Below are 12195 nucleotides of genomic sequence, written 5' to 3' on the forward strand. Positions count from 1 at the left end.
TAGGTCATATCCCTGCAACTTCAAGCAGCCACGTCTCCCCCACGGTATATGAGTCTCCTGTATACATAACACTCTAATTGCATAGCATGAACAATTTTAGAAAATAATGCTCGTTTTTTAGGATCACTAAGTCCACAACTGTTCCATGAACTTAAAATAAGTTTACCCTGCCCCATTAACACCAAATAAAAAGTTTAAGCCTGACTTAGCATTTTCCGAATTTTTAAACATGTGAATTGATTTATAGCAACATTGATCAAATTTCAAGCCACGACAAACACAGTTATGCAAAACCAAAATAGGCATAGGCCCTCCACCCCCCTCCCCCCATGACCCACCCCTTCCCCTTAAGCAACCCCCCATCCTCACCCACCCACCCCCTACAACCCACTTAGCTGGCAACAGGACCTAGGTCCTTGTGATGGGATGTGCCGGTGGCCCGTTCTCACCTGGATCCCCTAACGCCCTCATAGGTATACCTAAAAGATAGAGACAATTGCTTTCATAAGATAACTAAGAACCAAGAAAAAAAAAATAATAAGATAGGGGTTCCCCCCCTGCAATCTACTGACCACAGCTCTACTCCTTGGACCCCCTAGGGATAATAATTGAAAATACATAGAAGCGTTTAGCAAAGCAAAAACTAGCCCTGCAGCCTTCTTAGTTATGTAGTGCCCAAAAAGTCCCTGGCCTGAATTTCAGAGAGAAAGAATCTAGTCTGATCCTGGTAGATCCTTTTTAATTTAGAGGCGAAAAGTAAAAAGGCTTGGGCCCCCTTTAACTGAAATGGGGATATCAGCTGGCGGAGCTGCCACCTCCCCTCATCCGTTGCTGGACAAAAATGTGGCCAAAAAAAAAACTCCCAATCTTTCCTCTCTCTTTTTCTATCAGGTATTGCTAAGTCATAAATCTTCTCTCTCACCAAAAAGTTATTGAGACATATCAAAATTGCTTGTGGTTTATCCCCTGATGATCCTAATTTCTGTCTCTGCTTAAAAGAGAATCGATGTGCTCGTTGCACCTCGAGCTGCCAATCCCATTGCTTTACATCAGAGAATGCCTCAGTAAAAAGTTCAACAACAAATTGCCTGACATCTCCCCCTTCACGACTTTCAGGGATCCCTAGAATCCCAAGATTGTTCCTCCTAGCCCTATTTTCTAAGTCAGTCAACTTCCATAAGATGTCATCTTTTTGTGCGCCAATCATATCTGTTGCGAACTTCTGCGTTGCTAGGGCATCCTCTAATTTAGAGATCCTCTCCTCGGCCCCTCTGATTCTGGCAGCTATGTCCGTGCAGGTTTTGGCCACTCTGCGGATAGAGTTTTGGACTCTGCGACAGGCCCCCTGAGTACGAGCATTCTCTTGATGAGACTCCTCACGATGTGCCATGATAGTCTGGTAGATAACAGCAAGTGGTATCTCTCCTGGTGGCAGCTCATCCTGGTTAAATGGTGTATTCTGGCCCTTAGTTGAAGCACTCTCCCCTAAGCCGATTTGCGCAGAGGACGGGCTATCCCAAGATAATGAACCAGATACCGCAGAGGCCTTGTTTAATGCATCCTGAGCTTTTAAATTATTTGCTTTTAGTACTATGCGAGGGCTACAGGATGAAACCTCATTGCAAAGGACTTCATTTAACCACCAATCTCTGGCGTCACTACCATCGTCAGTCCATTCCCTGTCCAGGTCGTCCTCCTCATCCATAGAAGACCCAATATGTTCTGACAGGGAGAAAAATGTATCCCCCCCTCAGGGTCCCTAGAAGATTCACCCCTATCGATAGCACCAGCTGGAGAAGAATGCGAGTGCACCGGGATTGGAATATTCTCTATTGGCAGAACTACAGTTCCCATAATCCCACTCACTGGGAGACTGGGCACAGGCTGTGAGGCTCTCATTATACCTTTGTTCTCCAGGGTAGCCATCACTGGGCATTTTGTAATGAGCCCCTGTTGCGCAGTGTGAGCTTGCTCTGTTGTAGACAACTGCGCAACCCCCATTCATGGGAAGGATACCACCGTCTCCTGCTGCCTTTAATCCGTTGAAAGTTTGTGGAGGGCTCAAATGTACTTCCTTACTTCCCCCGATACCGGCCGATATTTTAATTTTGGCGGTCGCGTTATTGAAAAGCGTAGGTACAGTCTGCTTAGTTTTGCTGATCGTCGCCGTAGAGGCAGCCCGATTGCTGTTCGAAGCACCTTTTCCAATGCCGTCTCCCCCTTGCTAGGCTTTGACAGCATCCAATTCCGCCGGGCTATTCATTCGAGCAGCCGTAGTATTAGCGGCAGATCGAGCCCTCGCGGCCGCAGTCTTGGCTGTGATTTTCGGAGCCATGCTGCCGCGGTGACACCTCCAGGGACGATGAATACAGGGGAAATCCGCACTGCTAGGAGAAACTGGTAAATATAAAGCAGGAACACGCCAGATTCTGTACGAGCTGTCAAATATGGCGCTCGGGGAGCTCGGGGAGCACAACAAGAGTCTTAGCATTGGAGCATTAAAGCACGGACAGCTCGGCTTGCCCAAATTCGACGATGAGGGGCCCGCTTGAAAAAGCTTCAGAGGAGGTGATTCATCCAGGTAAGGTAGATCAGCTCACACGACCGAGCACTCGGCCGCCATCTTGCCCCTTCCTAGAAAGTGATACATTTTAAATGTATAATAGACTTCATGTAAAAAGATAAACCTTATTATTCAAGTGCCGCAGACTTGGAACCAATACATAATAAAAAAAATAGGTTGGGGAGAAATAATATAAAAATACGAAATAAGGACTTTTAGCAATGAAGTATGTTTTTTAAAAATTATATGGCCATATTAGTTGCTTCCTAAGGAGATGTGTTTATTAATCTTTTGCTGTCTGTACTTGATTGTAGCCCACAGGAAAACCTAATACATTACGTAAAAAATCATTTAAATGTAGTTGATATTGTAGTGCAAAATGTTTCCATATGCTGAAAACCCAGCGATAGTTGTTATTTGACCATGGAAAGAACTCCATATCAGTTTACCAGTGTGCCCTGATGATAAAAAATATTTCATGCCAGTAATCTAGGTGAGGTGTCAATTTCGCTGGTAGTGGCATTGACAGAAACGTATGTGTAAGTTCAAGAAAGGTTGACAACCCTTTTCATTCTTTGAAACTCAGTAACATGTCAGTCATTATTTCAGGCAAATTGCGGAATGCTTTTCAGTTTCAATGTAAACGCTCTTTTTACTGCATTCTGGGATGGCTATGGGAGTATATGATTATATATCTTTCTCTTACAGATTTTGTGGTCCGGGACGATGGGTGGATTCAATTTAAAGACTCTCAATACTATTTCAGTGCTGAAGATATGCCAATGGAAAAGGCTCGCGAGTTTTGCAAGAAGAATTTTGGTGATCTTGTAGTTATCAATGGTGAAACTGAAAGAAAGTTTTTGTGGCGATACGTAAGTGTTAATTTAATACTGTGACTGTTAATTATCATTTTGTTAAGAACATCGCACAATTCTTCCATTTTAGATGGAGCTTGGTAAATCTAGGTTTTACATAACCAAGATTTTTAGAGTACATCAAATGCCCATGGGTGTCAAGGCCCTATAGTCTCAGTAGTCCGATTTAACCAAGCAGCAGAATAACAGCGTTAAAATTTACTGAGAGATACACCTACAAGGTGAACAGCCAAGTCTTTAAGACTTTTCTACACGGAAACAGCAGATTGATACAAGTTAGGTTGTTAGGAAGCAAGTTCCACAGCCGCGACTGAGAAAGGTCTGCCTCCCCATCTCTTCTTCTGGACTCTAGGCACTGTAACCAGGCGGAGGTGGGCTGAGTGAAGATTCTTTCCTAGGATGTACCATTGAAACATTACCTTAATTCCATCCGGCCTAGCCTGATAAAGGGCATTGTGTACTATGCAGAGGGCCTTGAACATGGTCCACCTTTTTATTGGGAGTCAATGCAGATTAAATAATCCCTTGGATGCTGGATGCTGTTTAGTGATGTCCAAGGTAAGCCTTGGACATCTTGACTTGGGTGTTGTTATTAGTTTACAAATAAAGTGCAATAGTCAATTCTTGATATATCCAACACCAGGGCCACTTGTTTTCATGCTGAGAGGGTGATAAAAGAAAAGATTTTCTTCAGCATTTTGATCAGTCAAAAACATGTTGAGGTGGTACGGTTAGCCTGCCAGTCCAGTGAGAGCTCCCTGTCAAGGATCACCCCTAAATTCTTGGCTTTCTCTGCAGGAGCTGAGCTGGTGCCTAGAGTGTTGTTCCAAATGGAGGCTGAGGTTCCAAAGAACAACACTGCAGTCTTCTGCCCATTAAGCTTCTGATTTATTTCAATTCACCCTGCTACAGCTGTAATACAATAGTTGAAGCTAGCTATGATCGTTTCCGTGTCTTTAGGGATTGACACAATGGTCATTGGCATAGGAGACAGCTTATAGTCCATAGGAGCGGATGATCCTAACAATTGGGGAGACATAGAGGTTATAAAGCACAGGGCTCAAGGATAAGCTCTGTGGCACCACGCATTGGAATAGAGAATGCATCCGATTGGAATTGGTTCACCATCACTCTTTGGGATGTATCCTTGAGGAAGAGGGACAGTAGTTTCAGAGGCCCTGTCTGTGATGCCCATTTCCTCCAGGCAGTACTGGAGTAATCACTATCCTAATGAGACAAACAGGCTAGAAAAGGAAGTGCAAAGTAGAAAGCAGGAGTTAAATAGTCCAGCACTATTAAAACATATACTGGTACACAGTATTCCAAAACGTTCACAATCTGTCATGGATAGAGCCACAATCCGTGTAAATAATGCCAGCCTACCTAAATGTCATCACGCAGGCACCTGGATATCGAGGCAAAAGCAATACATCCAACTGCAGGACCAAAATCTACCATAGCATGCACCAGCTCCAAGGCCCAGATGAAGTGCTATTCTGATAGAAAGCACTAACTGCCACAATAAACATAACTACAGAAAGAACTGGGGGGAAGATTGATCAAACTTTCACGTGACGCCACACAGCAAGACACCTTGCTGCACGGTTTTGAAATAGAAAGAACAGGTATATGCCATATTTAACATTATATGGCACATTTCTGCCCTCGCCTTGCCCTTTTGCACTTCTATCTGCCTAGCACCCATGCAGGCACCCTAGCGTCATGGTGCAGGAAAGTATTATTATTTATTTTATTGTTCAGTTAATTAAAACCTTAACAAAATGTCCTTATCGGTCTTAAGCATAATTAAAATGTAATCAATGAATAAGGACAAATACAACACATTTCCATTATCATCTCAACTTAAATAGAATTTGGATCATTGAGTTTAGTCTTCTATTTAAAACCTAATATTTATATTTAAACAAGTAACTGATAATAGTAAAAAAATAAAACAAAAACTTAGTATTTACATTGCGTTCACAAGTTTTTCGAAAGTCCTCATGGTGCAGGAAAGTGTTTGTGCAGGAAGGGACACTTTCCAGCACAAAATAATCCTCTGAGGCTTTTCCTCATTCTATGTGTGCTGCAGGAAGAGTAAAAATGAGGAGTAATAAAGATATTTTTCCTTGTTACACCTTCCCTGGAAAGGTGTACCATTTTCAGGCATTCCCAGGTCTACCACTCATGGTAAAACTGGGAATGTGCCAAAGTCCAGGGGTGGATGTTTTAGAACACCCAGGCTCCACCCATGGGACACCTCCCTGGGCAGAGACACCCAAGGCCTTGTATTACTCCAGGTTTACTAAGCACCACAGAGCCAAGCAAGGTGACCTTGCATGGCCTGGTAAATCTGACTTTAATGTTACGTTGCCTTTGCTCTGCTTTGTGCGACTCAAGCGCAATGCAACACTTTAATAATTATATGGCCAAGGGCATCTTCAGTCCAGTCAATATCTACCTATGAGAATCTCTATAAGTTTCTGCTGGTGCTAGACATGAGGACAGATCACTAGGCTGGGCCTGAAGGTGCATAGAATATTATAATAGTAAAACTATAATAATAGTGTGGTGAGAATGTGGGCTAAAAGCTAGGGCGGTCGACCTCGGAGTCTCGGCTGGGACGCTCAACATTCAGTGATCCGGACAAACCACTCAATCTCCCCGTGCCTAACAAAAATTAATGTGTCTGTCTGTAACGCAACTGGTGCTCATGTAAAGTGCTCTGATACCTTCCGGTCTAGTTCGCGTTGTATAAAATACCACACAGAAAAAAATAAAAATAAGCATGGTGTGATGTAACAGACAAATGAGCACAGGGACTGCCCAGTTACAAAAAGGTTCAGTTATGAAGAATAAGAAGCAGAATATGATATTCTGTGACTTACTACATCATAACTTAAATGTTCAGCTTATAAATCAGTGTGGTGTAGTTTCCTATTACAACAAACTGATTAGAACTCTAAACTTCATTTTTATAGTGGTAGCCGTTGTCTTCAGTTTCAAAGCATAAATGAAAACCATTCTCATCTATATTTAGGAGAGCTCTCTTAGTTTTGAATTATAATGGATGTACTATTTAATATGTTTTTCATTCAGACTGTAATTCAATACCTGCATCTCCTCTGCTGGGAGAAGGGCTAATAACCTCATGCTTTGGAGAAAGTACATACACGTGCCCGCTCAAAGTTTTTCTTCAATAAAATGACAGGAAAAGGGGATAATAGCCATTAAAGGATTAACTCTGGCTGATGGTGTAAGGGTCGAACCCTCACAAGAACTACTGACTTGCTAGCTTCCGTCATGAATTCTGAGCTCTAGATAATCTTGCTTGGTTTTGCCTGTAAGTACTCTGACATCAACATATAAGACCTTGCATGTCCTCATTTATGCACCTCATAAACTTGAGGAGCTACAATGATGCAGAACTAAACTAAACATAAACATTAGCATTGAGATAGAAGGAGAAGGTAGAAGTATTGAAATAATCTTTGACAGGAAGACACAAAGAGTGAAACAAGAAACAAACACATTGGACGACAGAAAGTTAGACTCAAACCTTGACACTGGGCTGGATTACGGGTTGGGCGGTTCATTCTGGATACATTTAATAACTCACCCTTTGTTAAATTTCAGCAGGTCAAACATGCCAAAATGTAATGGGGGAAAGCCATTGATATTTACTTTATCATGTGGGTTTTGATGCATTAGACACCAAAATCTGCATGTTAGTCCCCAAAAACATGTGATAGGAGGTATTTATTGCACTTAATAAATAACCTACCCTGTGGTATTGTTATTTATCATCTGCGATAAATACCATCTATACTTGTATTCAGGGCATTTGTTGGAAATACACCAAAACACTGACACTGGGAAAGGCAGACATTGCCACTAAGTAAAGGGCACTCGATGTTAGCACTGGAAAAATACAACACTGTCACTGAGACAGAGAGTTCTGAATGTTGATAATGGGATCTGAAGATTCAGACATCTTCCTTAAAACAGAATTGTGAGAGACAAAATCTAGGGTAGGGTGATGGAACCCCAAAACGTGGATACACTGCCATCGAGGAAGGTGGACTCACACTATGACACTGGTATTGACACTGACACATGATACCAATAATGACCTTGTGGAAGAGCGGACTCAGGCAGTGACATTGGTTCATGGAAACACTGATCCTGAGGCAGGGCTACTCAAGCATTCAATCATGAATTGGCAGGTGAGATTCAAAATTGACACTAGACCAGGTGGATTAAGCTCTGAGACAGAGGTATATTATCATAGTTACCGGGAGAAATTCAACCTGGACAGAGACAGAGGTATAGGCATAGTTACATTGGCACTGGGGCAGGAAAAAATTACACTGGGGAATTCAATCTTCATTAGTGAGGTACAGACACAAACACTAAGGGGCCCATTGTGATATCGGTAGTAAAGCCTCTGACCTTAGGTCGGAGGCTTTATGACCGAGATCATCAGTTTCAATTCAGACCACCTGGTTATAATAAAACCGGTCAGAATTGAAACCAGCCGGTCATTCTGGCTGGCTTCCAATGGGCTCACGGATCCTGTGGGCCAGTCAGAAACTTGCCCATAATCCAAATGCGGTACAAAAGGGAGTGGTGATGGACGGAGCATCTGAACCAATCAAACACTCACACCCAGTCAAAAGATCTGGGTTTAATACATCACCGTTCTTTAGCCCACTCTGCCACCCCAGTTCAGACATGGCTATATGCAAATCAGTCTGACCCTGTGCCTCATGGGAACAGTCCAGCCCGAACTGCCAAGCCATGTCTTCCCTGGACTGGAAACAAGCTACAGAGGACCGGTTTCTGGCATTCCAGCCGTCTTCAGCCCGGCTTGCTTGAATCCAATGGCAAAGTGAGCAAGGGACTCACGTCTGAGCATACCCTGCCACACTTATGGTGGCCAAAAGCGGTACAAAAGGGGGTGGTGATGGACGGAGCATCTGAATCAATCAAACACTTACACCCAGTCAAAAGATCTGGGTTTAATCCATCACCGTTCTTTAGCCCACTCTGCCACCCCAGTTCAGACATGGCTATATGCAAATCAGTCTGACCCGTGTGCCTCATGGGAACAGTCCAGCCCGAACTGCCAAGCCATGTCTTCCCTGGACCGGAAACAAGCTACCGAGGACCGGTTTCTGGCATTCCAGCCGTCTTCAGCCCGGCTTGCTTGAATCCAGTGGCAAAGTGAGCAAGGGACTCATGTCTGAGCATACCCTGCCACACTTATGGTGGCCAAAAGCGGTACAAAAGGGGGTCCATCACCACCCCCTTTTGTACCGCATAATCCAAATGGACAGCGTTTCCGCCATCCGGATTACGATGCACGGTTTCCCGGCAGGCTTTCAATGCCTGGGTTTCCGAAATGGGAAGCCTGTTGGAAAGCATGTTTGGGGGCCCCTAGCATGACCCTCTTCTTTTTGCGGCCTCTGGTTGGGGACCGAGGGGGCACCTATGGTGCCCCCTTGTTGATCCCTGCACCATGTGGCAGGCACCATGTGGTGCCTGCCACACGTAGCAGGGATAAACACAACCTCCCATTTCCCTATGGGAGCTTGTGTTACGGAAGGTTTACAGCCATAACACATGCTCCCATAGGGAACTGTGGGAATGTAATCACATGATGTGCATTCGCATCGTAATTAGGCGGTCGGGACCGGGAAACTCCGACCGACATTATAGTAAGACCCTTAGACTGGTCTGTTGAGATACAAACTCTGACACTGGCTAAAACAAACATTGACACTGGAAAAGAAAGACAGTGACCAAAGGATAGGGGATTACTGGTACTTTCATAGGGGAACACTGCAACTGGCATAGGGAGACACTGAAAGTGTGACACTTAAATGGGGCACACATATTGGTATAATATGGACATCCTTGGGCAATTTGTATATACAGTTAGTACAACTAGAAAGGATTTTGCAGCCTTCTTTGCAGTTTTACTTAAAGGAAGTTGCACCATATAAGATCTATTCACAAACTCATGTAGGACTACATAAAACATACTACTAAAATGCAGCCACTATATGATTGCCAACATTTGTAAAGTGTTCTTCTCATTTTTTGGTAATTATATATTTTCTCGATTATCCTCTTTGCATGAGGTCCTTGGGCTTATTCCAATAATTGTGTTTTTCAGGAATTTTGTTTATAGCTAATATCAACTAATATTTAGTTCTGGACTGTTAGCACCGACAGCCTTAGGGTGGTCTTTCACCCAACTTTTTGCCTGCCTTCCTTCATGGTTAGGACTGTGCTAAAGTGATTGTGCTCTCCCCCGAAACTTTCTCATATTTGTTCATCCCCAATTGGCATATTTATTTTAATTGTAAGTCTCTAGAAAAGCGGTAGCCCTTGTACCCACAGTCTGTACACTAAATGCTACTATTGGGCCTGAAGGATTGAATGTTCCACCCACTTAAGTAGCCCTTTAACCATGCCTCAGGCCTGCCTTTGCGAGCTTGTATGTGAAGTTTATATTGCCATATCGCTTTGGCAAACCATCCTTTTGCTAGTCCCAAACCTTCCCTTTTTAGGTTTCACCTTGATAAATTATTATTTTTAAAGGGACTTACATTCACCTGCTCTCTTTCCTGACTTCTCATAGTTCCTGTGCTTGCCACTTACTTTTCCTCCATTTTTATTGGCTGTAGCATATTGTCCTGCATTTGCCAATGGTTGTTCGTCGTCTGCTTCTCTTATCCGTTTCCCGCAGCCGAAATACTGTTAACATCCTCTTTGGTGGAACAATTTTTCATAAAGTTTTGCCTTTTACTCTTGCAGCATATTTATATAACAATTTATCACTTGGAGAGATTAAGTGATTTGCATTGAATCACAGGATGTTGCGCGGCGCCGCCGAGACTCGAACCAGGAGCTCCAGCTCTCGAGTCAGCATCTCTGGCTGCTACACCACGACCTCTACACTCCAGTGTTTTCTGTCAGGGGCTCTTATCTTCTGCCGGACGAAGATTCATAAAAAAACCTCTTTATTCATTAAATAGGCAAAACCGATGCATTACCAATGCTTGTTATACATATAAGTCACCCTTTCATGGGCTAGCTGACTGGCATCCTGAGCTGAAGTCTCAGGGATATAAACGCCCTTCCAACCAACCTGCTCCCACACCTGAACTCTGCAATCAGTGGGTCTTCCATTTCAAGTAGTGCCACCCCAGTCCTGGACCCTTGGAAGTGGGCCTAAGGTGTTTGCTCCAGCAGAAACGACACATTTTCTGCTCTGAGAACATAATCAACACATCATCACTGTTACAGGAACAGCACAGATGCAATCCCTTCTGAACCACTGCATTGCCCTTGGAACTGAAGATTCAGAACTGAAGCATCACTGCTGCGTGGAGAAAATTGCAGCGTCTCCTCTTCAACGAGGAGAAATCTGGCACTTCACCTTCTGAAACGTAGCATCTCGGAACCGGCATATCACCTTCAGAATTGATGCATTGCCGCTGTTGCTTCGAGAAAATCAACACATTTACTTTGCTGTGGAATTGGCACCAAGTCATCGCTTGGCTGCACCCCATATCTTCATCGACGCAACCAGGATTAACCCCTTGGACACTAATGACGAGCTCAGCTCGTCAAGAGCCACAGTGCTCGTGTGCTCATGACCACGACCACCACGGCTCATGACGAGCTGACATCATGAGCACCGGGGCGCTGTGCGTGTCTCCCCTCACCCCAGCACAGCGGGGTAATGAGCCCCGCATGCAAGTGGTCAAGGTACTTTTGTTCAGCGGGACTCACTGGGTCCCTTGCTCCAGCCCGTGCTCCATCGTGGTCGGCATCAACTTTTGACTGTCCCGCTCCGGAGCGACCAGATATTTCACAGCATCGCTTATTGCTTCCAAGTGCTATTTTACAGTTAATTCTTTAAATAATCATGACTCAACTCCTACTTATTGGGTTTTTATTGTTTTGTTCTTGTTTTGTTTATTAAATTAAGTTCTATTTTTCTTACCTTGGTAGGTACCTGCTTTGTGATATTTTCACTGTTTTACTGTTTGAAGTGGTGCACAAATATTTTACACACTGCCTCTAAATTTAGCCTGACTTGGTCGGTGCCAAACTATCAAAGGGGGAGCAAAAGTTAATTTAGTTTTGCCTGACACTTACCCAGACTAGGATTGAGACTGTTGTTTAGCTAAGGGCTACAGCACCTTCAACATTACGGACCAACAGTAGGCTGGCTTCTTACTTTATATAGTTTGACTTGTTTTGAAACAGCAAAGGGAAACAGTAAGGCAGTTCCTCTTGGATACTTTTATATGCCCAGTGTTGGTGTGCCCCATGGACCCCCCATACCTCCATCGCCCAAGGGCAGACCATTTATTATCATGACCAATAATCGATTTACTCCTTTTCAGCAGGTTGATTGAGATGAGACTCTAAGCAGGAATCGGAATTTCTAACATAGACCAAATATTAATTTAGTAAGCAAAATTTGAAACATCTTGCACAATTTCACCTGATGTGAATTTGTGACATTTTTACAGGAAACTGCTTTGAGCAGATTACATCTTAGTTGGATGGTTAAACTGCAGCCAACAGGTCCTGCTTTAACCAGCCACCAATGTCCTGCCAGTAACTTGAGGTTTTTTAAGGTTTTCCCTAATAGATACCTGCAAACAACATTCTACATAATTGTGTTTCATTGACATGAGATTTCTCTAAAAAATTTGCACAGGTTCTCCAACA

At 43.6% G+C, this 12195-nt stretch overlaps 1 protein-coding gene across 1 annotated transcript in view; it reads left to right on the forward strand.

Moving 5' to 3' along the window:
• LOC147688873 (macrophage mannose receptor 1-like) overlaps positions 1-12195 on the forward strand; it is a 731375-nt gene that overhangs the window by 410305 nt on the left and 308875 nt on the right. The window contains exon 17 of the mRNA XM_086941773.1: positions 3272-3435. Within this exon, the coding sequence (XP_086797899.1) occupies positions 3272-3435 (164 nt within the window). The remainder of the gene's footprint in view (positions 1-3271; positions 3436-12195) is intronic.

The sequence above is a fragment of the Lissotriton vulgaris genome, chromosome 10 (assembly GCF_964263255.1).
Source record: "Lissotriton vulgaris chromosome 10, aLisVul1.2, whole genome shotgun sequence".
Lineage (NCBI taxonomy): Eukaryota > Metazoa > Chordata > Amphibia > Caudata > Salamandridae > Lissotriton > Lissotriton vulgaris.